At 40.1% G+C, this 27,304-nt stretch overlaps 1 protein-coding gene across 1 annotated transcript; it reads right to left on the bottom strand.

Moving 5' to 3' along the window:
* Nucleotides 1-3,203: 3,203 nt before the first annotated feature.
* On the bottom strand, nt 3,204-25,470 carry LOC5513979 (fibropellin-1). Its single transcript, XM_048728160.1, has 11 exons — nt 25,245-25,470; nt 20,209-20,322; nt 19,989-20,102; nt 18,895-19,008; nt 18,676-18,789; nt 17,584-17,697; nt 17,365-17,478; nt 16,272-16,385; nt 16,052-16,165; nt 6,269-6,512; nt 3,204-3,727 (listed from the first exon to the last, which is right to left on the bottom strand). Exons 1-11 carry the CDS (start codon nt 25,405-25,407, stop codon nt 3,331-3,333), a joined length of 1,716 nt encoding a protein of 571 aa, XP_048584117.1. The 5' UTR covers nt 25,408-25,470; the 3' UTR covers nt 3,204-3,330.
* Between the last annotated feature and the right edge of the window lie 1,834 nt (nt 25,471-27,304).

The following is a 27,304-nucleotide window of genomic DNA, read 5'->3' as shown; positions in this document are numbered from 1 at the left end:
ACTATGGAAATTAAAGTCACATTAAATTCACAAATATACATCCAGTAATGCATACTATTTTGGTGCACCCACCTTTAAGCATGATGGCTTTCTGTCTTTAGAAACCCTAAATCCAGGCATTTTATATTAAAAAATAAATGCAATGGGAAACAGACTGACTTATAAAACAAATTCTAAAATCAAGATTTTAGTGAAAGTGCTAAATTAAAATTTCTAATTTCAAACAAATGTAAAAGGGAAATAGCAAAGAGCTTCAATTGCATTAAAATAGTCAACAGGGAGAAGAAAAAGGAAGAAATGTCCTTGAAAAGTTTGATAAATAAAATGTAACAATAATGCAATAAATATATTCAGTACTTTCTTATAATTTCCCCTTTGTCTTTTAGACTTGTCCTCACCCAAGAAACAGCCTTCCATCATCTTGCAAAACCAATCAGGGGAATAGATAAACATATTTTGCAGAATAAATTTAGTGAAAGGAAGGCAAACTATCTGTATATACTTGCATTGTACTGTTCAACATATTACAAAAACGTTTTGAGAGATATAAACAGCTCATTTCTGATAACAAGTCATCTCAAATGTACAGTTATTTTCCCGAGGGGTAGGGGCATTTGAGTACAGTTTGTTTCCGAAGGGTGGGACTTTTATTACAACAGTTGTTTAGGGTCTAATCCCCCACCCTTTCCCGGGCTATGGGTGTAGAGGTTTCAAATATCTTCAAGAAATTATGGTTTTCAGTTCTCATGTCTTCTAGTCTTCAGAATTCATCTTGGGCCTCAGGTAGTCCCTGGTTGATAAAAGAAAAAAAATGATTTATTTTTTCAAAACTTACTTTCTTATCATCAAGCCATTTATACTTAACTCAACTTATAATTTTAATCTCACTAATTTTCTACAGCTATTTGAATTTAAAAAAAACATGAGGTACAAGATGCAGACAAAATAAAAAATATATATAGAGACAATAAGGAAAAATTTCTCTTTTGAGTTGAAAAAAATGCTGTACTAACTTAAGTACTTTTTAAAGTACTTAAAATAATCTTCGATGGACTAAAAAAGAGCACAGGATATAAAGACAATAACTATCATATTCTCAATACAAATCGTCGTCTGAAACTCACCTTAGCAGTGTTTTTCTTTTTGTCGCTTTCTGTTTGTTGCTTGTGGTTGTGCTCGCTTTTTAATGTGAGTCGACACAACAAGTGAATAATTTCTAGCTGAAAACAGACACCGACTCACGGCCCTTACTTTTTGGAATATCCTCAATAAGTTCATGCGTAAAAAGTAAGTTTCCGATGGTCATTTCAAAATTGACTAATTATTTTAGCGATGAATACTGCGTTTTAGCGGTGAGTACTGTCCATACATTCCGAGGAAGTGAACCAATCAGAGCGCCTTCTGATGAAATTCCCGCCATGAAAGTACAAAAGCCAGTGATATTATCCGACGGTATGCGCGCACTATTCGTTGGTCCAACCAAAATTTGTCAATCAGGGTCTTGTAATACTCCACATGTATGTTTGTGGTGATTGTTGCTTATGATAATGACAATGTTTTTGATTATGATAATGATGTTGATGTTGATTACAATGACGACAATAGTGTTTATAATAATTATGATGTTTCTGATGATGATGATGATGTTGATTACGATGATGATGTTGATGATATGATGATGAAAATGATTATATTGATTACAAAATTAGAGATGTTGGCTGTGATGTAAGTGATGATAATGATTGTGATGATTTTTCTGATGATGACGATGGTGATGTTGATGCTAATGGTGTTGGCTATGTTATACTTGTTTTAGTATATAATGCGGTTTCATTTAAATATATGATAATATTTATATTCGCCTTGCAGACTTTATTTAAATGAGATTTACCTCGTAACTTGAGTTTTGACAATTATATTGAATAATATCAAATAAAGGTTTGTAATCTCCACCTTCATCATCAGTTTGATCTATTTGTTAAGGGCATCGCAAAGCGCAATCTGCCATAATGCCCCCGGATATAGGGTGACTGGTAATCTGTCCCCAAGACAAGATCGGTGTGGCAAAGGAAGAGCCAGTACAACCTTGTGCGTAAACAGCGTCAATGATGGTCTGGTTAATAGCATAGTCCCAGATGTTCAAGTTCGCCATGTAGTCGTAAAAACGCTTTGACTGGTCAAAGCCTCCTCCGACAGATCCCTGGTATTGGCCAATCATCAAAGTACCTTGTGTATCAAAGGAGCCTGAGGAGATGTCTGAATCCTTATGCCCTTGCTCGACCTTATTCTTGTACAACTTGAATTTTCCATGCCCATACATGAATACTAGATGCTGCCAAATATTGTCACGGTTAAAGCCAGATGGAATTGCACTAAAAACAACAAAGTTGGAATATAGAGAAAGTCGACATGCAGATCGAAAGACAAGATTGGGATAAAGGGTAAGTTGGCCAGACACCACCCGATAGACGGACTAAAAGTGTTGCCTCCTTGGTGTCGTTCCTTGGTGATAGACAGTAGGGAAAATGTGACTGACGTTATATTCTGTTCAAATGTTTATTTACAGCGCTAATAATGTTGTAAAAATGCAGACGTTTTTAGGGTACTGCCGCTACTGCCGCTACTGCCGCTACTGCCGATGGTCATTTCAAAACTGACTAATTATTTTAGCGATGAATACTGCGTTTTAGCGGTGAGTACTGTCCATACATTCCGAGGAAGGGAACCAATCAGAGCGCCTTCTGATGAAATTCCCGCCATGAAAGTACAAAAGCCAGTGATATTATCCGACGGAATGCGCGCACTATTCGTTGGTCCAACCAAAATTTGTCAATCAGGGTCTTGTAATACTCCACATGTATGTTTGTGGTGATTGTTGCTTATGATAATGACAATGTTTTTGATTATGATAATGATGTTGATGTTGATTACAATGACGACAATAGTGTTTATAATAATTATGATGTTTCTGATGATGATGATGATGTTGATTACGATGATGATGTTGATGGTATGATGATGAAAATGATTATATTGATTACAAAATTAGAGATGTTGGCTGTGATGTAAGTGATGATAATGATAGTGTTAATGATAGTGATGATTTTTCTGATGATGATGATGGTGATGTTGATGCTAATGGTGTTGGCTATGTTATACTTGTTTTAGTATATAATGCGGTTACATTTAAATGTATGATAATATTTATATTCGCCTTGCAGACTTTATTTAAATGAGATTTACCTCGTAACTTGAGTTTTGACAATTATATTGAATAATATCAAATAAAGGTTTGTAATCTCCACCTTCATCATCAGTTTGATCTATTTGTTAAGGGCATCGCAAAGCGCAATCTGCCATAATGCCCCCGGATATAGGGTGACTGGTAATCTGTCCCCAAGACAAGATCGGTGTGGCAAAGGAAGAGCCAGTACAACCTTGTGAGTAAACAGCGTCAATGATGGTCTGGTTAATAGCATAGTCCCAGATGTTCAAGTTCGCCATGTCGTCGTAAAAACGCTTTGACTTGTCAAAGCCTCCTCCTCCGACAGATCCCTGGTATTGGCCAATCATCAAAGTACCTTGTGTATCAAAGGAGCCTGAGGAGATGTCTGAATCCTTATGCCCTTGCTCGACCTTATTCTTGTACAACTTGAATTTTCCATGCCCATACATGAATACTAGATGCTGCCAAATATTGTCACGGTTAAAGCCAGATGGAATTGCACTGAAAACAACAAAGTTGGAATATAGAGAAAGTCGACATGCAGATGGAAAGACAAGATGGGGATAAACGGGTAAGTTGGCCAGACACCACCCGATAGTCGGACTAAGAGTGTTTCCTCCTACTTCTATGCACATAAGGCTCACATTGTGTTTTGTGCACGTGTGATGATAAACAGTAGGGAAATGTGACTGACGTTATATTCTGTTCAAATGTTTGTTTACAGCGTTAATAATGTTGTAAACATACAGACGTTTTGAGGCTACTGCCGCTTCATCAGTGTCTAAAAGCAATGAAAAGATTGGGCGCGCTTGTATTTAAAATCCTTGAGCAAAACAACGTCGCCATAGGAAGCAATTTAGGACCAAACTACGCCTGCCTCGTCATGGAACTTATTGAGAGCGAGTTTTAGAAGAGTACAGAGTCAATCCCGACCTCTACAAACGCTATATCGATGATGTAGTCGGTACCGCTTCCTGTAGCAAACAAGACATAGGGGATTTCGCTCAGACGAATCATTGGCATTCTTAGATCTTTCTCTACGTCCTACTGTCACTGGGCTTTCTACTAGTATCTACTACAAAGAGACGGACTCGAACTCATACCTGAACTACACGTCTTCACACCCCGCTCGCTGCGAAGAATAAATTCAATACAGTGAACTACTACGCTTAAAGCGCATTTGCAGTGAACAGGACGACTTCAACAACAAAGCCGAAGTGATGATTCACTCAAGTATATTAAGGCTCTTAGCATCGAATATAACTTTATGCCTTAAACTTTTGTTAACATCGACTTAAATTCATTCTTTTTGGCAAGATGATTAAAGTTGAAGGCCTTAACATTTTCGTAATGTTTTCTTGCTGGTGATGACGTCACATAATAGATTACGTGACAAAATAGTTTTTTGCCTTTCCGCCAGTGGGGAAAACAGCTTGGACAAAGGTGTTTACTAAATAAGTGTTGACTTTATGTGTGTCATATGATAGCGTTTTACCATCCGGAATTTTCTCTGCCGTTAACAAGATATTAAATATTTTGTTAAGTCACGTGACCTGCTGCGATTTAAAATGTTGATTTGTGACCGAAAGGCTAAACTTTTCTTGCCGGTTAAGACATCAGTGTGCAGACGTGTTTCAAAGGAACATAAAAACATGCGATGTTTTTTTTTTCATAGCGTATCCACCAGCGGATAATTTTATGAAATATTAATTTGCAAAAGTCACGTGATCGGCTGGATGACGTCATTACTCAAAATAAAATATTACCAATCAGCTTACATTGCCGAGTTTGATGTTTTGACCAAAAATGGTGCATTTAAGGCAATGTTAACTCACTTTAAGGTAACTTTCAAAATTTCAACTTTAGCTTAGGATCCAAGCCTTAATACACTTGAGCAGCGACCACTAAAGTCTGAAGGACAAGGAAACAATCCCTCTCATCATAACATACCACCCTAACAAGCTGGCCATTTCAAGAACCATCCGTAGGAATGAGGCGATCCTACTGAACAATCCCACTACGAACAAAATCTTCCGTAACACCAGAATGATGTGCGCCTACCGCCGCGACACTAACGTCAAAGGTACACTGGTGCGTAGCTCACTGAGTGACACAACCAACTTGGCTAGTCACAACCAACTGGCTAGTCTATGTGATCACCTGTCGAGTCTGTGGTAAGCTCTACATCAACGAAACGGAAAAGATTCTTGCAGAAAGATTCACCGCCACTCAGTGACAGCTAACAGGAGAACCGACTCCTCAGGGCGACGACCGCCCTGTTGCCCATCACTTCTTGTTGCCCGAACACCAAGTCTCAGAACTGCTAATATGTGTGATAAAATCTGGACACTGGAACACTAGAAGTCGCAAAGAGGACGCGTGCGCAATCTTTAGACACAGAACATTCAAGCCACATGGACTCAATCTTGGTTTCAAATAGATGTAGTTTAAGTGTGTGCATTTTGTTTTGCTCGCGCGTTTTGAATACACGCGTGCTCTATCTTTCAGTTGCATTGAAACACTGATGAAGAAGCAGTAGCCTCGAAACGTATTTTTACAACATTATTAGCGTTGTAAAAAAACATTTGAACAAAATATAGTGTGAATGAGCTTCCTAGCTTTCCTTGCTATCTCAGTTGAAAGATTACACTTTGACTCTCGATAGTCGTTACTATACAAGGGCGTAACGGAGTGTGGGGCACAAAGGGCACGTGCCACCCCCTCCCCACCTCACTCCCCCACACCCCACTCCCCCTCCCCCCCCCCCCTCACACACACACAAACACACACATACAATATTTTTGAAAATGCATAAGGAAATTACCAGAAGGGGTATGTCTGTGCCCCTATTATTTTCTCATAGCTGCTGTATTGTGCCCTCCCCTAAAAAATCTAAATAATATATATAAAGAAACGACAAAAAATGGGTGACTGTGTTTCCAATATTTTTTTAATGTTTCCTCATCGCCCAGTTCCACCCCACATTTCGAGGGCTGTTACAGCTCTGACAACTGATGGTGCGATTTTGGTGTCAGTACTCACACTCCTGTGCCAGCAAACTTGATCTCGGACACACCATTCTTCTTGATGCCAACGCTTAGTGACTCTGCTGTTGAGTTTGTTGCGTATGAAAATATCATGACGGGGTCTACATTTTCATTTGCACCAATTTTCAGCCACACTGATACTGAAAAGGCTCCAAGCGCTGTGGTAAACGGATTGACGAGTTTGATGAAGTTGGATGTCTTTGTACTTGGGAAATACAGTACGCAACCAACAAGCGTTGCTGGAAAGCAAAATAAATACACCTATTTCAATTAACGTTGACTTAAGAGATTGATGATTGACACATGCTTTACACTGCCGGTTAGAGAATACAAGACATGTGTCTGTTTATGACTCAGTGAGGCTATCTAGGTAGTATAGGTGGGACCGAATTAGCCCTTTTTTTGGTGGAATAGTAATTGTTCGGTGGAATACGTAATGAGCCTTTGTTGACCTTTGTTGACACAGGTGGTCCTTTGTTCTCGTTGTTCTCGACCATCTTTTTTTTTGGGGGGGGGGGAGTTCTTTTGTTCTCGACCATTTGCTTTTAGTCTTTTGTTGACACAGGTGGCCCTTTGTTTTCGTGCGCAGGAATACTAATTGTTCGGTGGAATACGCAATGAGCCTTTGTTGACACAGGTGGTCCTTTGTTCTCGACCATCTTTTGTTAAGGGTTCTTTTGTTCTCGGTCTTTTGGCCTTAATAGCCTGGTTCTATTGAAAAAAAAAAGTAGTCCATATAGCTCTAAATTAGGGACACACAAGGACAGAACCAGGCTATTAAGGCCCAAATACAGGCCAAAAAGTGACAAAAACAGGAAAAAAAGACAAAAACAGGACAAAAGGGACAAAGGCCAAACGGGACAAGGTTCAACAGGGATTCATACGTAATTTGCCTCTGTTGATACAGGTGTTCCTATGAACTTCGTTCCGAAAGTTTTGTCTTAGCCCTTTTATCCCGTACACAGCGAAGTACCTACAAGAAGCCAGACTTACATATCAATATTTGGGTGACCTTCAAACCCGCTCGGTCAATCTCTGGGAGGCCTGGGTCTAAGGGCTTTTCAAGATTAGTGAGATGAGAATTTAACCAAGCTGTCAGGTTTTTTGGGACAAATTTTTGCCACGAGTCTCAAATTGACAGGAATCAGCATTTTTCACCATATTTTCTGGAGATCAGGGAGCGGGAAAACTTTAGCTCTTCTAAATATGGGCATCAATGACCATATAAGGCAATGCAAACGAAGGACACTATCCTTGGGGAATATGTTTGATATGTAACATAAATTGAGATTTGTTGAACCTGAAGCAAACATTACAAAATATATGACCCCTAATAAGGACCGAGTACAAGACCGTAACTGAGGGTCTCCCACCCTAATAAGTTCCAAGAGCCTAGGTAGAGAGAAGGCAAAAATGACAAAGAGAATAATAACAAAAAATGGATACAAGAAACTGAACAATCTGGAGAAGAGTTCTAAAACATCGACAATCCCGCCAACTGGGTTTGCAACGACAGCATAACATATAAAACAACAATAAAAAGCACTATATTCATAAAATTTGTGGGGTATATCTTAAAGGAATTGTTGAATAGTGGATTATCATAAAAACAAAGAAAAAAAAGAATTCGTTTACAATCAGACAACTTTGAACTCGAATGTATAACAAAAAATTATAACAGTACCGGAAGGACGGCTTAATCCACATTCTACTCTGGACGCCATAGCGTTAAGGCCACGCTAGCAGTATGGGATCTATTAGACATTACTCGGATGAAGACAGAAACATTTGAAGATTATTCCGATAGCGAATCTACCCATTCCGATCATACTACGAATGAAGACTCCTCTTCAGACGAAAGTATAGATGATAATATTCCAAATGTCTGGGATTGTCTCCAAGCTGAATCAATGGATCGCTTACATGGTCATTGGAAAAAGCTTGTTGTAAAGTATGAGGAGCGAGGAAACGCTGAAGAGGCGGCTGAAGCCAAAGCAACCAATGACCTTGCTCCCCACTAAAAGAAAAGTCTTTTTGGACATCTAAAGTAGATGCGTACTTTACGGAAGGATCCAACTTTAAAGAAAATCATGGACACTGGAGTGAAGCGACGGAATCGGCGATTAATAAGAGAAAACTCCTGCTGTCAAAGATGTTCAGGAAGCAGCCGATTCTTCAGCAAGTAGATGTCTCAACTTGGAATAAACCATTTTACAATCGTAGTTGGACCGCTTGAGCTGGGAAAAAGCCGTTTTAAAGAATTACTGTATGTAATCTAGCCTCTAGTAAAAGCACCTTTTAATTGTGGTAGCTAAAATATCCTTTAATACTTAAACGCTCTCAAAATTGTTACCCTAGTAATGTTTTTTTATTTATTTATTTTGTAATTAACGTTGAATAAAAAGTGCCCGCGGAAGAAAGGGAAGAAAGGAATGCGTGCGTATTAAGTATCGGTATTTAGGTTGCCCTGGTGTCAAGGAGAGGAAAGGAATGCAGTGGTGGCGCATTTCTTGTTACGCTAAGGGTTTGGTTAAACGGGCCGCATCGTTGTATGATGTGTTGGTAGGAATAAAAAGGTGTTTTTTCACTGGTTAACGGTGTTTTCATATCTCTGTAAAACGGTTGGATGGCGCATATGTTATTAACTATTATTTCCGTTTAAAAAAAAGGCTGTTTTAGGTTTTATTTCATGGTCTATTTAGTCTCTAGGCTACGTTTGTGCTTAGAGGTACCTCTTGCCTTTATGCTTTTTATCGAGGTGGTGGGCTTTACCGATGTTCATGTATCTTCCCCACTTCCTCCCTACGATAGCACACCGCAGCATCAGATCAGCTAGGCCCTTCAAAATGGTTCACGGCATCGTTGCAAGGCTTGTTCACCGGTAGAGAGGAGTGTTCTTCTAGCTTTCCTCCCAGTGTTTATAGAGGCCTGTCACGCTCTCGACGTGGTACTGTGGAGAGTCGCACATAAAAACTAGCCAGATGTTTATTTGTGTTTGGAGCGAGTATATGCGTCCCGGTAGGCTTGAAGACGTGGTTGAGGTATTTTCCTTCAGCGTAGGTCCATTTCTCCTGGTTGTAAAATTTTGTTTCGTATAGTAGAGGGCTGCCTAGAAGTGTGAACATTGTTTCCTTGTAATGGGGAAAGTAATGGTGGCGGCTTGTGTTAGAGTAGGAATCGGAGTCGTTTTTGTGTGTTTCGTTTTGTATTATGCGTTTTAAGATGCTGTTTTTGTTTAGACAAGGACACCCAAAGAATGGTCGCGGTGTTTGATCGATGTGAAGGGTCTGGGGTCTAGGGGATGGTTGCTATGTAAGGAATGCTAGGTATGTGGGTCTGGGCGCTAGGGGATGGCAGTTATGTGTGGAACACCCACTCAAAATTCTATAAGAATGCAAGATTGCTTTTAGCCCGAAGGTATAGCCTGGTGCAGCTAGACAAGGCTTCTTCAATGCAATGTTTTAGCGAAGTTGGGTTGAGAGAGGTCGGTCGAGGCGTTTTTAAGTGCGGTACAGTGCCTAATTATGACGCTGACCCACAGGTTATTGGATGCGGGCTGTATTGCTTAAATACTCAATATCTGAATCTTCGCGAGACCATTTCGCTAGGGACGACGATCGAGCAACTACCAAGGTACGATCATAATCTTATTTGCCGCATAGGGTTCTAAAAAAAGTGGTCAAAGGATCGCATGTATTTCACATGCCCACCCACACCGCCGAACCAGAAATGTCAGTCTACGATGTGGGGGTCGACGGAGGAAGACAAGCAGAAAAAAAAAACAAAGCAATTGCTGTCTAGTCGGGGCCAGCCAAGTAACCCGCGCCACGATCACCGCACCAGCCGAAGGGCAGCCAAATGTGATTCGCGCAAAGCCAGTTGGTGATATCTTCTGGAGAAAGCGGCGGGGAAGAAAAGGGCGAGACATCGGTGCTGCACCCGCTAAAAAGAACTTCCAGCCCCCCGCCAAACCAAGAAAGATACCAAAACTGGTGATATCCGTGCGAAAAAGAAAACTGGGGATGTCGTCCAACCACTGGCGTGGTGGAACAGGACTAACAGTGACTAAGAAGGACGTTTCATATAAGGGTACTTGGCGCAGGTCTAACCACCACCGTCAACACCTTCGGACCAAATAGAAGTGCTACAGCAGTGTCACCCCGATGGCGCCCGGCACGATAACGAGTACTAACCACGGGTATCCCTGGTGGTTAGGAAGTTCATGTATACCTTTATAAAAAAAGTTCAGCAGTATTTTTTAGTAAGCTAGTAGAGGCAATAATAACGCTCGAGCGGGAAATAGAAGTGCTTAGCTTGCTAAGCGTGCTATTGCTAGCCATTTCAAGGCTTTCTTAGATGGCGTAGCATCTCTTTCTCGCGTCTCGCCAATGCTAAAATAGGTGAAATGTGGTCGTGGTCCGTGGGCGCGTGCGGAGTGTGAGAATGTCGCGACCGCCAAGGATGATTCTGTGAGAAGAACTATTAGTGTTTGTGTTTACTTGGTGTCAATAGTTATGCTTGCTTAGAACCTCATCTTTTGTACCCCTTATCCATAAACAAAACGTTTTCTTTAAAATGAGTGGTTTATTTTTTTTTTACTATAGTTTCGAGTTTTCCCTCCCATTTCACGTGGGTGCACCATGTTATTCCTACTAATAGGGCAGAGGTATGTACAAAAGATGGTTGTCATAAAATGGGAATCTGTATCATGATTTTATATTCATAGTAAATATTTGGTTTGACGGCTTACTGCGCTGTATTTGTTTAGACATGGTCGCGCAAGTAATGTTCGCCGTGCGCAGATATTGCAATTGAGTTATAGTTGAAATGTAGGAGTGTTTGGCACGCGGGAGGATTGGGTTCTAGGGAAGAAAGTTATGTGAGGAGCACATAACTTATGTCAGGTAATCATTTACAAGGTTTACAGATGGGGTAAAATAGTTTGTTCAATATCGCTGTCTAATTGATCTGTTATGGAACAAACCTCAGGGCTTTTGCAGCCATTTTGACTGATTTCCTACCACTGACCTTGTTTAACACTCAGCGACATAAGACACTACAGTCTCGTTTGTCGTTTTTTTCCCGACGAGGATATTGAAAATGTGAGTTTCAGAAATCTCCCCCTCTAAGTTCGTCAATGGTGTCTGCCTCCCATGTATAACATCAAAATAATAGTGCAAATCTTTGTACACTTCCTCTACATTCTAGGTCCTACCACCCTAATACCTCTACTTCCAAGTCGTCCTAATTAGGATTAATGACAAAGTTATGTTTGTTTGCTTTCCACGTTTCGCTAAAGAAGAACGCCAAAGTTGGTGCTGCGAACACACCGATAACGATCGAACAGCCGTGGGTACTTGGACCCATGTGGAGCTGGCCAAAGACTTGGAGAAAGGTTACCGTGTCTTCAAAGTATATGAGGTATGGCACTGGGAGGAATGGGGCCAGCTGTTCGGGAGGTACATCGCACAGTTCTTGAAAACAAGCAGGAGGCCTCAGGCTGGCCTGCATGGTGCCGGACCGACGATGATCGGGAGCGCTAATTAAGCAATTTCCTGGAGCACGAGGGTATACGGCTGGACCCCCAGCGTATCAATCGGAACGAGGGCTGTCGCGCTGAACAGTATGTGGAGAAGCTCGGGGAGCGAGATAACCCCCGGCGCACATAGTACATTAAAACAGAGTTTGTTCCGCATACAGTTGAGTGACGATGTTGAAGTGAGCGATTGCATTTTTGTGAACTATGAGCTTTTACAAGTCCATCGCAAGAGTGTCAAGCACTTTACGGCACCGAAAGCGCACTCCAATATCGTCATTGCCGCATACACCACCGCGTACGCGCGACTAATGCTCTACAACACCCTGGATAAACTGGGTGAGCGTGTGCTGTACCATAATACGGATAGTGTTATTAACAAGACTACACCAGGCCAGACCTCTCTGCCCGTGGGCGACTAACTTGGTGAATTGACCGATGAGCTCCCACCTGGCGATCAAATCACTTTCTTCGTATCTACTGGGCCTAAAAGCTACGGATATCGAACACTTCAAGAGAAAGTGGAATGCAAAGTAAAAGGGCTATACGTCAATATACGCACTCCAGCAGTAGTCAACTTGGATGGTGGAATTGCTTGAAGGGGTCGGTGAGAGATTAAGGAACGTTGATATCCCCTTCTCCATTGCCCACGAAGTGCACCGCCGTACCTTACATACTCGTGCTATGTCAAAGACGTCTCGGGTGGTGTACAATGAGCGCGTGCAAAGAGGGAAACGCTCTTAACCCTATGGGTACAACAGCATTAGCTAGGGAGATAGTCTGGATGTGAATGGTCGTAGATGTAAATATGTAGATATGTAGATATTTCAAGGGCGTGAACAATAAAGTATAAACCTTTTTCTCCCAGATATTTTTGTGTTCCGAGTGGTGGTGCGCCAGTTGAAGTAAGAAGCTGTTCTGGTGGGTAAATGATAGAATTGGGTGCTGTTTTGGTAAAGATCCCCAAGGACCCGAAACTGAGTTGTAAAGCCACCGGTCCACAAAAACCTGAATGGTTTCTCTATATCAACTCCTGACACATGGAAAAGCAAAAGCGATGAGAGGGAAAAAGTAGAACATGGGAAAAAACACCCCGGCAACTCCCGGGCTCGATAGTAGGGCGGGGTCAGAGAAAGCTTTCGACCCCGTTAACAAAGACAAAAAAGCCCATAAACAATCCCCAAAGGTCTCAAAGAAATCGTCCAAACAACTCCATGACAGCTACTATGATCCCTCGGACCCGGCGGCCTTTGGTGGCGTGGATAAATTAGCGCGGGCCAAACGAAACAAGGGGGTAACACATCAGCAAGCCGAACTAAGTTTACGCTCGCAAACCACTTACACACTCCATCGCCCTTGCCGACGACGATACAAACGACAGCGCATCATAGTGCAAGGGATGGATGAGCAATGGCAAGCGGACTTGAACGACATGCAATTGTTGAAGAAGCATAATAGCAATTTTAATTACACCCTCACTATTATCGACGTGCTGAGTAAATTTGCCTGGGCGGTACCACACTAGAACAAAACCGGAAATGAACTAGTCATGGCGTTCAAACGAATTTTCAAAGAAAGTGGTCGCAAGCCTGATAAATTCCAAACCGACGATGGCTCGGAGTTTAAGAAAAAAGTATCCTAAACCCATTTTTCTACACGTAGCGAGATAAAAGTGTCGACAGTCGAACGGTTTAATAGGACTCTAAAAACCAAGATGTGGCGGCACTTCACTCACAGAAACACGCGGCGGTACGTCGAGGTACTCCCAAAGCTAATACAGAACTACAATCACACAAACCATCGCAATATTAAAAGAACGCCGGTGGCAGTGGTCACCCCGCGTGACGCCCAAGAAGTGTAGCACGTGCTTTATGTTAAAAAAAACGCAAACTGGTGAGCCCAAGTTTAACGTGGGTGACCTGGTCAGGATAAGTAGAGTCAAGGGGATGTTCTCTAAAAGGTATTCGCCCCATTGGACTAAAGAGACATTCAAGATTAGCAGGCAATTCATCAAACGCAACCCTTATGCCTACAAGTGGAGAGGGATGGGACACCCCTGGAGGGGAGGTTCTACAAGTCCAAGTTGCAGCTCGTTGATGTGGATGAGGAGAACGATTACTTTTACGTAGAGAAAATCCTTGACTCACGCGGACGTGGTAGGAAAAAAGAATATCTGGTCAAGTGGGAGGAATGGCCCATAAATATAATAGCTCCGTGGCCATCTCGCAGCTCCACATCGCCCAGGACGCCACGGTGTTTAGGCCCAAGTACACTTTACCAAGGGCTGACGAGTACCACATGTTTTTGTCAAGTAACGCGATTAAGGGTGCTCTACCGGAGAACACCGCATCAAACTTTGGGATCTTACACGATCACCGGCTTGATTTGTCCGATGGACCGTATGAGTGCGCGGTCACTAATGTGGTGGTCCCAAACAAATGGCTACACTTCTCGGATTTCGCGCAAACTCTTTGGATCTACGTTAAAGTCAAACCTGATCAGCGTAAAACGATCCATTACGCTCAATGGGTAAAAGTCAAAATCTCTACTATAAAAAGAACGTCCGACATGTGGGTAAAGACTGCAAAGTGCCAAAGTGCCCTTGAGAGTTTCTCCAGCCTGCCATGCCACGTTTATGATATGGAGGGGGACCCAAGGCCCACATTTCTTAATGGCGCTACGCATGGCCAAAGCCCATGGTCTCTCGAACACCGTATCGCAACGATTTTTGCGTAGTAGGTTTAATCCCGATAAGGAGTCCTTGGTACCGGGTATTCCAACGTTTGGCATGCCACCATGGTACGGGTCACAAAAGAAACAAACCAGGTGTATGCTGTCTACGACTATATGCGCCGCTCTTCCTCGTTTGTCTCGATTGAGAATGCGCACGGCCCAAAATTAAAACCGTTCAAAGACTACTATTTGTACTCATGTACTTGATACATGATGTGGAGCTCAAATTGGAATTCTTCCTAAACGGTCCTAAATTCGCATTGATGTCAACTGCCCAAGACGAGAAAATAAAAATACATGACCTGACCCTCAATTTCAAACACGTCGAACCAACCGTGTCTGCCGGCCTGGAAATCGAAAGAGCACTTAACGCGGGTAACACAGCCGATCCAACCGATCCAACTGACTATCCCTACAGGGTCGAGCACTTTACAAAAGTTTGACTTGTTTTTAAACAAAATCCCAAAAATGTTCACCATGGGGCTAGTCAGGTAACGCGCATCTCGGCAGCTATCAGCACAACCCCTTTGGTTTTGGCGCACTCGACCGGGTAGCCGAAACCAGGGCGAAACACATCCATACAGCTAAGCCATTACTCGACCTCACCAGGGGACGCCCTCATATACCACTCCCTACACAAGTCGGTGCTCGGCGACCTCGTGGGTGATAGTGTGGGCATCACCCTGGAAGAATTTAAGAACGGGTATACGATATACGTCATCGACCTCACTGAAGGCCATAACGCTGCAAAAGGTAGCTACCGCCCAGAATATAATGGTCGCGTGGACCTCTACCTGCGGTTCAAACAGACCACCACTTCAAACTTGTATTTGCTGGTCCTAGGTGAGTGGGACAATTGCTTAAAAATTAACAAGGACTGATAGGTCGTCTTCACCCCAAACCTCTAAACAATGTACACCGATATGCTTGAAGACATCGCGTGCAACGATGAGCCATTGGCGGCTGTGTTTGGAGGGGTAATGTCCAGTGACAAGCTGGGCAAGCAAAAAAGGGTTGGGGACACGGCCCACACCGTTAACACCGACCCTAGCAATAAACCTGGTATGCATTGCCTGGGTGTCTACGAGATTCCTTACCTGTTTTATTAGCTAAACCATCCAACCGTATTACAGAGATATCGAACACCGTTAACCAGTGAAAAAATATGTTTTATTCCTGTCAACACATCATACAACGATGCCGCTATAACATTATACTACCCCTGGATAATAACACACAGCACTACGTCAACGCGGTCCGTTTAACCGAGCCCTTAGCGTAACAAGAAATGCGCCATAACTGCGAAATAACAAAACCATCACCATATGGTAATGGTGTGTAATCCTTGATAATTCCACTGCAATTAGCTAAATGTTTTGCCTAATGGTAAACAAAGTTTTCAAATATTTTCTGCCATGCATATATCATAGTCGAGTGCGTGGAAAACATTGGATTGAGAACAAAAGCGGCCGGGTGAACAGTATTTAGGTCACTAATAAATGCTCTTACCCGTCTCGCAGTTTGTTCCTGTGAATCCAGGAATGCATGAGCACGTGTACTTGTTAACGCCGTCATTGCATGTGGCTCCGTTCTGACAGGGACCGCTTGCGCAATCATCAATATCTTATACACAAAGATTTTAGAAACCGTAAGGTGAAATGTAAGACGCAACAAAGACTTGCGGACGACAACAATTAAATAAACATGAAATTGTTATAATTATTCTTACCAGTTTCGCATTTGCTTCCAGTGTAACCCGCGGGACATGTGCACGTGAAGCTATTGATTCCATCCATGCAAGTCCCTCCGTTTGCACAAGGATTACCAGCACATTCGTCCATGTCTTTAAAGATAGAAACAATCTCAATGAAAGCATAAATAAATAGATAAATATTCGTCGTACATTTGCACCTATTTTTAGCCACACTGAAACTGAAAAGGCTCCAAGCGATTTAGTAAACGTATTTATACTTATACTTGGGAAATACAGCACGCAACCATCACGCGTTGATAGAAAGCAAAATTATTACAAGGACGAGTAAATTTCAAAAAATGTTATTGATCAAGCGTTATGGGAGTACGTTTTGTGATCTACTCCAGATATTACATTTTTTGAACTTGCAATATGATGCATCTACATTCATATAACACACCATACTCTTAAAAATGTACTTCATCAATAGATCCGTAAAAAAAACTATTTGTTTTATCTGTACTATCTTAAGCGTTATGTTTGTTGGGCAAGCAATTTTAATTGTCTGTGCAATAATAAGGTGTAAGAAAATAGCTGGTATAACTAGAAATACAAGCTGTAGAAACAAAGATGTTCTTCTAAGGAGTGGTGTAGACAAGTTATAGAACAACACGAGGTTAAAAAAGTATCTTTTACGCCTCTGAGAAACAGAGTAGTTGCGCTAAGGTTCCGAGCGATAGTCCTCCGACGAACTCCGACGAAGCTCGATTTACGAGTGTCGCTGTATAAATAGGATTAGAAACTAACTTTTTCGAACATTTAAATACCTAATCCTTTTTTTTGCAAAACCTTATTAAAATAGAATAGGTTTTGTTTTCCTTTTTGTGCTATTAGACGACATTCTAAAAAAAACAAATATTGTAATAGTGTGTAATCCTTGATAATTCCACTGCAATTAGCTAAATGTTTTGCCTAATGGTAAAAAAAGTTTTCAAATATTTTCTGCCATGCATAAGTCACAGTCGAGTGCGTGGTAAAGGAAAAAGGATAAGATACACAGAAACATTGGATTGAGAACAAAAGCGGCCGAGTGAACAGGATTTAGGTCTCCACTAATAAATGCTCTTACCCGTCTCGCAATTTGTTCCTGTGAATCCAGGAATGCATGAGCAAGTGTACTTGTTAACGCCGTCATTGCATGTGGCTCCGTTCTGACAGGGACCGCTTGCGCAATCATCAATATCTTATACACAAAGATTTTAGAAACCGTAAGGTGAGATGTAAGACGCAACAAAGACTTGCGGACGACAAAAATAAATAAACATGAAATTGTTATAACTATTCTTACCAGTTTCGCATTTGCTTCCAGTGTAACCCGCGGGACATGTGCACGTGAAGCTATTGATTCCATCCATGCAAGTCCCTCCGTTTGCACAAGGATTATCAGCACTTTCGTCCATGTCTTTAAAGATAGAAACAATCTCAATGAAAGCATAAATAAATAGATAAATATTCGTCGTACATTTGCACCTATTTTTAGCCACACTGAAACTGAAAAGGCTCCAAGCGTTGTAGTAAACGTATTTATACTTATACTTGGGAAATACAGCACGCAACCATCACGCGTTGATAGAAAGCAAAATTATTACAAGGACGAGTAAATTTCAAAAAATGTTATTGATCAAGCGTTATGGGAGTACGTTTTGTGATCTACTCCAGATATTACATTTTTTGAACTTGCAATATGATGCATCTACATTCATATAACACACCATACTCTTAAAAATGTACTTCATCAATAGATCCGTAAAAAAAACTATTTGTTTTATCTGTACTATTTTAAGCGTTATGTTTGTTTGGCAAGCAATGTTAATTGTCTGTGCAATAATAAGGTGTAAGAAAATAGCTGGTATAACTAGAAATACAAGCTGTAGAAACAAATATGTTCTTCTAAGGAGTGGTGTAGACAAGTTATAGAACAACACGAGGTTAAAAAAGTATCTTTTACGCCTCTGAGAAACAGAGTAGTTGCGCTAAGGTTCCGAGCGATAGTCCTTCGACGAACTCCGACGAAGCTCGATTTACGAGTGTCGCTGTATAAATAGGATTAGAAACAAACTTTTTCGAACATTTAAATACCTAATCCTTTTTTTTGCAAAACCTTATTAAAATAGAATAGGTTTTGTTTTCCTTTCTGTGCTATTAGACGACATTCTAAAAAAACAAATATTGTAATGGTGTGTAATCCTTGATAATTCCACTGCAATTAGCTAAATGTTTTGCCTAATGGTAAAAAAAGTTTTCAAATATTTTCTGCCATGCATAAGTCACAGTCGAGTGCGTGGTAAAGGAAAAATGATAAGATACACAGAAACATTGGATTGAGAACAAACGCGGCCGAGTGAACAGGATTTAGGTCTCCACTAATAAATGCTCTTACCCGTCTCGCAGTTTGCTCCTGTGAATCCAGGAATGCATGAGCAAGTGTACTTGTTAACGCCGTCATTGCATGTGGCTCCGTTCTGACAGGGACCGCTTGCGCAATCATCAATATCTTATACACAAAGATTTTAGAAACCGTAAGGTGAAATGTAAGACGCAACAAAGACTTTCGGACGACAAAAATAAATAAACATGAAATTGTTATAACTATTCTTACCAGTTTCGCATTTGCTTCCAGTGTAACCCGCGGGACATGTGCACGTGAAGCTATTGATTCCATCCATGCAAGTCCCTCCGTTTGCACATGGATTATCAGCACATTCGTCCATGTCTTTAAAGATAGAAACAATCTCAACGAAAGCATAAATAAATAGATAAATATTCGTCGTACATTTGCACCTATTTTTAGCCACACTGAAACTGAAAAGGCTCCAAGCGTTGTAGTAAACGTATTTATACTTATACTTGGGAAATACAGCACGCAACCATCACGCGTTGATAGAAAGCAAAATTATTACAAGGACGAGTAAATTTCAAAAAATGTTATTGATCAAGCGTTATGGGAGTACGTTTTGTGATCTACTCCGGATATTACATTTTTTGAACTTGCAATATGATGCATCTACATTCATATAACACACCATACTCTTAAAAATGTACTTCATCAATAGATCCGTAAAAAAAACCTATTTGTTTTATCTGTACTATTTTAAGCGTTATGTTTGTTGGGCAAGCAATGTTAATTGTCTGTGCAATAATAAGGTGTAAGAAAATAGCTGGCATAACTAGAAATACAAGCTGTAGAAACAAAGATGTTCTCCTAAGGAGTGGTGTAGACAAGTTATAGAACAACACGAGGTTAAAAAAGTATCTTTTACGCCTCTGAGAAACAGAGTAGTGGCGCTAAGGTTCCGAGCGATAGTCCTTCGACGAACTCCGACGAAGCTCGATTTACGTGTGTCGCTGTATAAATAGGATTAGAAACTAACTTTTTCGAACATTTAAATACCTAATCCTTTTTTTTGCAAAACCTTATTAAAAAAGAATAGGTTTTGTTTTCCTTTTTGTGCTATTAGACGACATTCTAAAAAAATCAAATATTGTAATGGTGTGTAATCCTTGATAATTCCACTGCAATTAGCTAAATGTTTTGCCTAATGGTAAAAAAAGTTTTCAAATATTTTCTGCCATGCATAAGTCACAGTCGAGTGCGTGGTAAAGGAAAAAGGATAAGATACACAGAAACATTGGATTGAGAACAAAAGCGGCCGAGTGAACAGGATTTAGGTCTCCACTAATAAATGCTCTTACCCGTCTCGCAGTTTGTTCCTGTGAATCCAGGAATGCATGAGCAAGTGTACTTGTTAACGCCGTCATTGCATGTGGCTCCGTTCTGACAGGGACCGCTTGCGCAATCATCAATATCTTATACACAAAGATTTTAGAAACCGTTAGGTGAGATGTAAGACGCAACAAAGACTTGCGGACGACAAAAAATAAATAAACATAAAATTGTTATAACTATTCTTACCAGTTTCGCATTTGCTTCCAGTGTAACCCGCGGGACATGTGCACGTGAAGCTATTGATTCCATCCATGCAAGTCCCTCCGTTTGCACAAGGATTACCAGCACATTCGTCCATTTCTTCAAAGAAAGAAACAATCTCAATGGAAGAAGCGTTTAAGAAAATAGTCGTCGTTGCTTTCATGAGAAAAAGCAATATTTAAAAAGCGGTTATAAAACTATTAACCATTGACATTCATCGAAAGACGAAAAATATTACCAAAATAGGATTTAAATGTGCACAATGACTCTTAATGTAATTAAATTGACTTACAATATAAATAGCATGTATTTGTATTTCATTTCCATCCGCTCACAGTGTGTGATCACGCTACTCTGTTACTCTTAAGGCTGGTTCTCACCGACGTAAGCGTAAGGGGAGACGGAAGCGTAAGAGTCTGATGTCGCGTGAGAACCGGCTCGCATAAGAGCAAGGTTTTACGCACGCTCAGTTCGTAGTCTAGTGCCCATACCTTTTCGACGAGCCAAAGCTGGATAGGCTAATTTATACTTATATTCCGCTAATGATTACGTCGACCCGGTTCTCACGCGACAAAAGACTCTTACACTTCCGTCTCCGCTTAAGCTTACGTCGCTCGTGAGAACAAGCCATTAGTTTTTAGTAAACAAATGAAGTTAAAATGGGCCGTTTATTCTTCTGTTACAGGACGGGTTGTTATATTGTTTAGGTTATAGTTACTTGTCATCTAGTATTTCATGTTCTTATCATGAAAAACAGAAGTTATTAAGTTTTCTTTATCTTTTAAGGATAATTTAGATTTTGTTTACAATTGTCGTTTCTTTAGTCTAGACTTTAGCACGCTCGTGGACCCTCCGCTTCGATGGCCTTTTGGTGCGTCTAAATCCAGGGAAGGTTCCGTTTCTTATACGTGGCTTTGGTGGTTTTTTCGTGGTTTCTTATTTTCGTTTCAGACATTTTATTTGGCAATCTAAACTCTTAAATGTTCTTCAGAACCACGTGCCATTTTCAGCCTTTGGTTTAGACATCATCTATTTTAATCGTCATTTCATTTAAAGGATAAAGTTGTAGTCACGCGATCTTTGAGCTTGAGCCGTTGTTTTAAAAGTTGCTTAATCATTAGTGTTATCTTAGAGTTACCTTGACTTCATTGATTATTTTGTAAATACGCAGGGACGAGAGACCAACTCTGTGATTTCCCATGCTCTCACGCTTTTGGCTGATTGGTTCGTTTGGCCGAAAGTCTCCCCGTTTCCTGTTGAATTGTTTTACATTTATTTCCTTTCTTGTTGGACCACAACATGGGTTGCTGTCTGGTCCTAGCGTAATATAGATTTAGGCACTGCCTAAAAGCGGAGCCAGCATTGAACACCTTCTGTGTTGACTGATTGAGGTATTTTTTGGGGGATCTAGGATCCTGCTCTTTACTGAGATTTATTTATTGTACCAACCAAATGGATCCAGGCCTTATTCAATAATTTAAATTATGCAGTACATCAAAGTTAACAAACACAATTCCTGGTGTTTCGAAATAAAAATATTTTGGGATTTTTTTCCAGTATTTTAGTCTGATCATTCTAGAGATCACCAACTCTACTTCAAAATTTAAACTCTGTCCTCTCCGAAGCACACATTTGTTACCTATTGTAAAGTCTGGTTTCCATAATATATAGATTTAGGCACTGCTCAAAAGCGGAGCCAGCATTTAACACCTTTTTATGTTGACTGATAGTTGAAGTGGTGATCTTGAGGGGATCTTGGTATCTCTAGAATGTTTTATTTAATGAGGTTAAAAATATGTCAAATTTTACTGCCATGTAATTTTGAATCCTATTGGCTTCTCCAAATAGATCAAGCAACCACTCATTCAATAATATTAAATATGTAGTATAAAAGTTAACAAAATACTAAAACTTGGTGTGAAAAAGGCTGTCAAAGTTCAAGGTGTCACATTGACGAGAATGTTTTTTCAAGAGTCTAATGGTCAATTCTTATTTCCTCCTTATAGAAGTTCCACTATGTATATCTTTATCAAAACACCATTCTAACAAGCTTTGACCTTGTGAAGAATATATCAACGATGTAACAGCATTCCAAAGATTTAGATGCCATACTGTAGTTCAGGGGCGGATCTAGCTTTTTGCCAAGGGGGGGGGGGGGGGGGGGGGGATTTGGCCAAAAATTTTCGTCATTATTTTAACCTCGTAACGATTTTGGGGTGAAAAGATACACTGAAAACAATAAAAAAAGAAAGCCAAAGGGGAGGTTTAAACCCCCTACCCACATAGACCCACTACTGTAGTTTTCATGTACCACAACTGATTATTCAGAAAAATGTTATGAAACTAAACTCCACAAATACTCCTCCTGTCATGCATTACATATTGGTGCATCCACCCTTTGGCCTGTTGGTTTTAGAAACCCTGGATCCACCCATACTGGCTACTCAAAAATGAATGCAATGGAGGCAAATCTTAAATTATTACTGAAAGTGCTTAATTCCAATTTTTAATTTCAAACCAAACCATGTTCATTGACCTATGTTAGGGTTAGAGAGAAATAAATATAACAAAAAGTCAATGGGGAGAAGAAAAATGGAGAAATGAATGACTCTATTTGAAAAAAATGTTACTCTACTTTAAAAAATATATAACGATAATGCAATAATACCTTAAATGAGCATATTCCCAACATTTTCCCCTTTCTCTTTACCTATAGGTTTGATATAAAACTGTTTTCTTTACAGATTTATTATTGAAAAATCACAAGTTTGATGTTGTCTTTATATAATTTAAGTACCTTGCTCCCAAGGGGGAGGTGGGCATGGCCAACAACAATTCTTACCCCTAAGAGATAGCACATTGGGTGTGGTCAGAGGAATTTTTAATCCTGAGAGATAGCATTTAAAAAAAACAATGCTGGTTTTAATTTGCTGACGGATCCTATATTGTTATGTTACCGACAATTAAGTCGAAAGTATTAAATGATCAGTTGACTTGTGGTTTATTGTAAAATATATTTCAAGCGATTGGGCCACCACTTAGAGTGAGACACCCTAAAAGATAGCAGAATCGGAAAAATACTCCTCCCCGGGCATGAAAACCCCTAAAAGATAGCAGAATCGGAAAAATCCTAAAACACACCCTAAGAGATAGAAGTTGGTAAGAATATTATACCATAAAAGATAGGTCAAGCACCCCCGTCTATCTTTCTGGAGAGTCCCGCCCCGGGCCTTGCTCTAATAAAAAACCCTTCCCTTGATAGAAGTTTCATTAATGAGAGAGAGAGAGAGAGAGAGAGAGAGAGAGAGAGAGAGAGAGAGAGAGAGAGAGAGAGAGAGAGAGAGAGAGAGAGAGAGAGAGAGAGAGAGAGAGAGAGAGAAAGGAAGAAATTGAACTATAGCTTTGATAAAAAAACTTATCAGTAATGCAACAACTTGGATGAGCACTCTACTAACATTTCCCCTTTCCTCATTAATCTTTAGGTTGATAGAAATAATGTTTTCAGATTTATCAATGAGGGCAAGTGCTTTAAAAAAGGCTATTTCACATTTACTTCTGTATCAAAGTAAGATATTCCCTACTTTATTATCTTTAAGACATTTGCCTATTCGCATGCCTCCCAGCCTTCAGCATCAATCATGGCCTTCGGGTAGTCCTTGGTTGGTTTTACCTTAATAAAAGTGAAAACAATTATAAGTATTTTTTTTTCTTTCAAAACAACATTTAAATAAATAAACACAATAGATAGTTATGAAAGATGCAGACATTATAAGCTAAGCAAAATAAATATAGGTAATAGGGGTTGCATTTTGTGTTTTTATTTTCGATGAGAAAATTCTCTTGTGACTGTAAAGTTAATATATAGTAAGTATATATAGTATAAGTTATTTGTAGTTTTGATAATGTTGAAAAAGTTGCTGTATCTTCGAGAGGACTAAATACACAGAATATATAGACAGGAAAGGTCTTCTTTAGCAAGAAATGACAGGATGATATTTGTCAGCCTATATTAAATATCTTAACGCAGTCAATAAAGTATAGAGAGAAGAAAGAATATCAAAGGATGTTGTTATGATCAAGTTTGATTTAGACCACGAATTCTCAAAGCAAACTCTATAAACAAATGTATAAATCGAACAAGCTAAGTGACATTGAAACAGTAACTAGCTTGAGCGATTGGTTTTGGGGAAAAACACAAAGAAACGAGCATTATAAAAGCACAGCAATAAAAGAAAAAGAACTGTAATATTCTCAATACAAACCGTCGTTCAAAACTCACCTTGGCAGTGTTTTTTGTCGCTTTCTGTTTGTCGTTTGCGTGGTTGTGTTCGCTTTTTGTTGTATACTAAGAACTTGTCGACTTTCTGCTAGCAAGAAACTTGTCGACACAAGTGAATTATTTTTTATAGCTGATAACATACATCAATCCAAGGCCCTTTCTTCTCAGGATCTCCTTATAGATCTCCATAGATATAGACGTGAAGGAATATTATTAGAATGGTAGTGTAGAGACTCTAAGTAGTCCTCTTTTTGCTGCTGCAACGGACGGGATTCACGAACACTCGGGTAGATTTTACTATCGGCTCGTACTTTAGACCAAACGGTTCCTCAAAGAATTCAGCCCATTTGACTCCCCATATTTTCTCATTAAATACTATTTTCAATCTGCCTTTTTTGATGTGAACATACGAACTCTGATGGCGGTAAAAAAATAAAATACGTAAAAATGTAAGACCGAGGGGGCCTGGGAGTTGCGCGATTGACTGGATGGATGGATTGTGACACCACAGGATAGCCGCGCGATGACCACAAAACCAAGTCGCATAGCTATACCATATTTCTATACCTATGTAGCTGAACGGTCGGCCTGCGGCCGCGCCGGCTCCGCTATGATGACGATTATATGGAGACGCAACCTATGATCGGTTGTTTGGTCAAATTAGCTACAATCGTGTGTGTAGTGCAACCGTATCAAACTCAAGAAGGTTGTATAGTAAAAAAAAATGTGCGACCGTACTAACTTTCACACTTGTCTCCAGAAAAGCCTGCAGGACAATGACATCTTGGGCGAAGAGAATTGCAGTCGACCTCGCACGTTCCTCCGTTTAAACAAGTAAACAAGCCATCTTTACAGCCCTGTAGGCTTGCTGTAAACTGTAACACAAACAGGCTATGATGAGGCATGAAGAAGCACAGCTTGACAGTTTCTTGAGATACTGGTCATCCAAGAGACCATGATGTAAGAGAACGAATCCCCCGTATTAGGGCATGTTCCAGTGATGTCGGGCTTGAAAGTTATTTTGAGAATAAACAGCCATTTTTCGATACGCCTCTGATTGGCTAGCTCTAACGTATCCTAGCAACACTTGGTATAAATCAACACAAGGTTGAAAAGGTATGTTAAACGCATTTGTGAATCAAAGTAGATGCGCTGACGTTTCGAGCTTTAGCCCTTCATCGAAGCAAAAGCAAATACTAGTTTTACGCGCAAACCACGTCTTGTGGGCAATGTTAACCGAGGCTGTTATGTAAATGGTTTTGACCGAAAATACCTTTCTTTTTTTACGAACATTGGATCTAATAAACCGCTTCTCGGACATACATTGAAATCAATAGAGTGCGTGATTTTAGGCGGGGGATCAACTTTCCCAGTTAAAGTTTTCACACAATCACAGCTTATTCGCAAATAATACGACGAGTACCAAACAACGACCAGAAGTGAAGTTATTTCTTACAAGATTTTAGCGTGAGCGGAGCCCCATAATACCTAAAAAAAGTGGTATACAAAACAAATATGTTAATAAATATTGGTAACCCATCGACGCGAGTTTTCGTGACACGATGTCCGTGAAGTCCATGTATGTGTCAAGGGAGTTGCAAAACTGTGGTCACATGATTTGTGACGTCATCGATGACGTCATTAGAAACAAAAATATGCTGACGTCATCAAAATAAAAAAAATATTTATATTTCACGAAAGAAACATCATATGGCAACCAAACTCGGTAGGTATCATGTAGGTGTCAAGGGGGATGCTCAAATATGGTCACGTTATTGTGATACATTCAATGACGTTACTAGAAGCAAAATATGCTGACAAATAAAAAAACATTCATATCTCGTAAAAGAAACATTGTATAACAACCAAACTTGGTAGGTGTCATTTTTGTGTCAACGGCGGTTTTAAGATATGGTCACGTGATGGATGACGTCATCGATGACATCGCTCTAAGAAAAACTATTCCGTTGTCATATCACTACTTATATCTCCTAAACGAAACATCATATGACATCCAAACTTGATATGTGTCATGTATGTGTCAAGAGGGTGCACCTTTATCGTCACTTGATTGTGAAGTCATTGATGACGTCACTAAAACATTATATTATAATATATTACTTGAAAGAAACATTGTTTCACAACCAAACTTTGCAGGTGTTATGTTTGTTTCGAGGGATTGCAAAAATATAGTCACGTGATTTGTTACGTCATCAATGACGTCAGTAAAAGCAAAAATATTTTGTAGGAATCAAAACAAAAAAGTATTTCATAAAAAAACATTGTATAACAACAAAACTCGGTAGGTGTTATGTATGTTTCATGTGGGGTGCAATGAAATGGTCACGTGACGTCATCGATGACGTCAATAAAGGGAAACTACCCTGACGCCGAGACATCGTATGACAACTAAACTTGTGTCCCTTGACATCTGAATGTGTCATTCAGATGTCAAGGGTGGGGCGAAGGGGTATAACAAGTTGGTCGCGTGATCTGTGAAATCGTTGATGTCGTCAAAACAGAATTATCTTTCATAAATTATTAAGCGAAAATAAGCAAAGATTTGGTAGTTTGAAGCTCCGCTTTTAGGCAATGCCTGAATCTATATATTAGCCCTTAGAAAAACATTATCTTAATCAGAAAGAAATGTTATGTACAAATTAAACTCTCGAATAGCATGTGGAAAATAAAACAAAACATAGACTCGAATGCCTAAGAGAAAAAGAAGCATTTTAGGAGACTTGGAGACAGCCCGATGCATCTTGAATGATTCCGAATTTGCCGTCTCCCCGACGTCTTCCC

The sequence above is a fragment of the Nematostella vectensis genome, chromosome 5, assembly GCF_932526225.1.
Source record: "Nematostella vectensis chromosome 5, jaNemVect1.1, whole genome shotgun sequence".
NCBI lineage: Eukaryota > Metazoa > Cnidaria > Anthozoa > Actiniaria > Edwardsiidae > Nematostella > Nematostella vectensis.
This window is presented reverse-complemented; position numbering and strand designations above follow the sequence as displayed.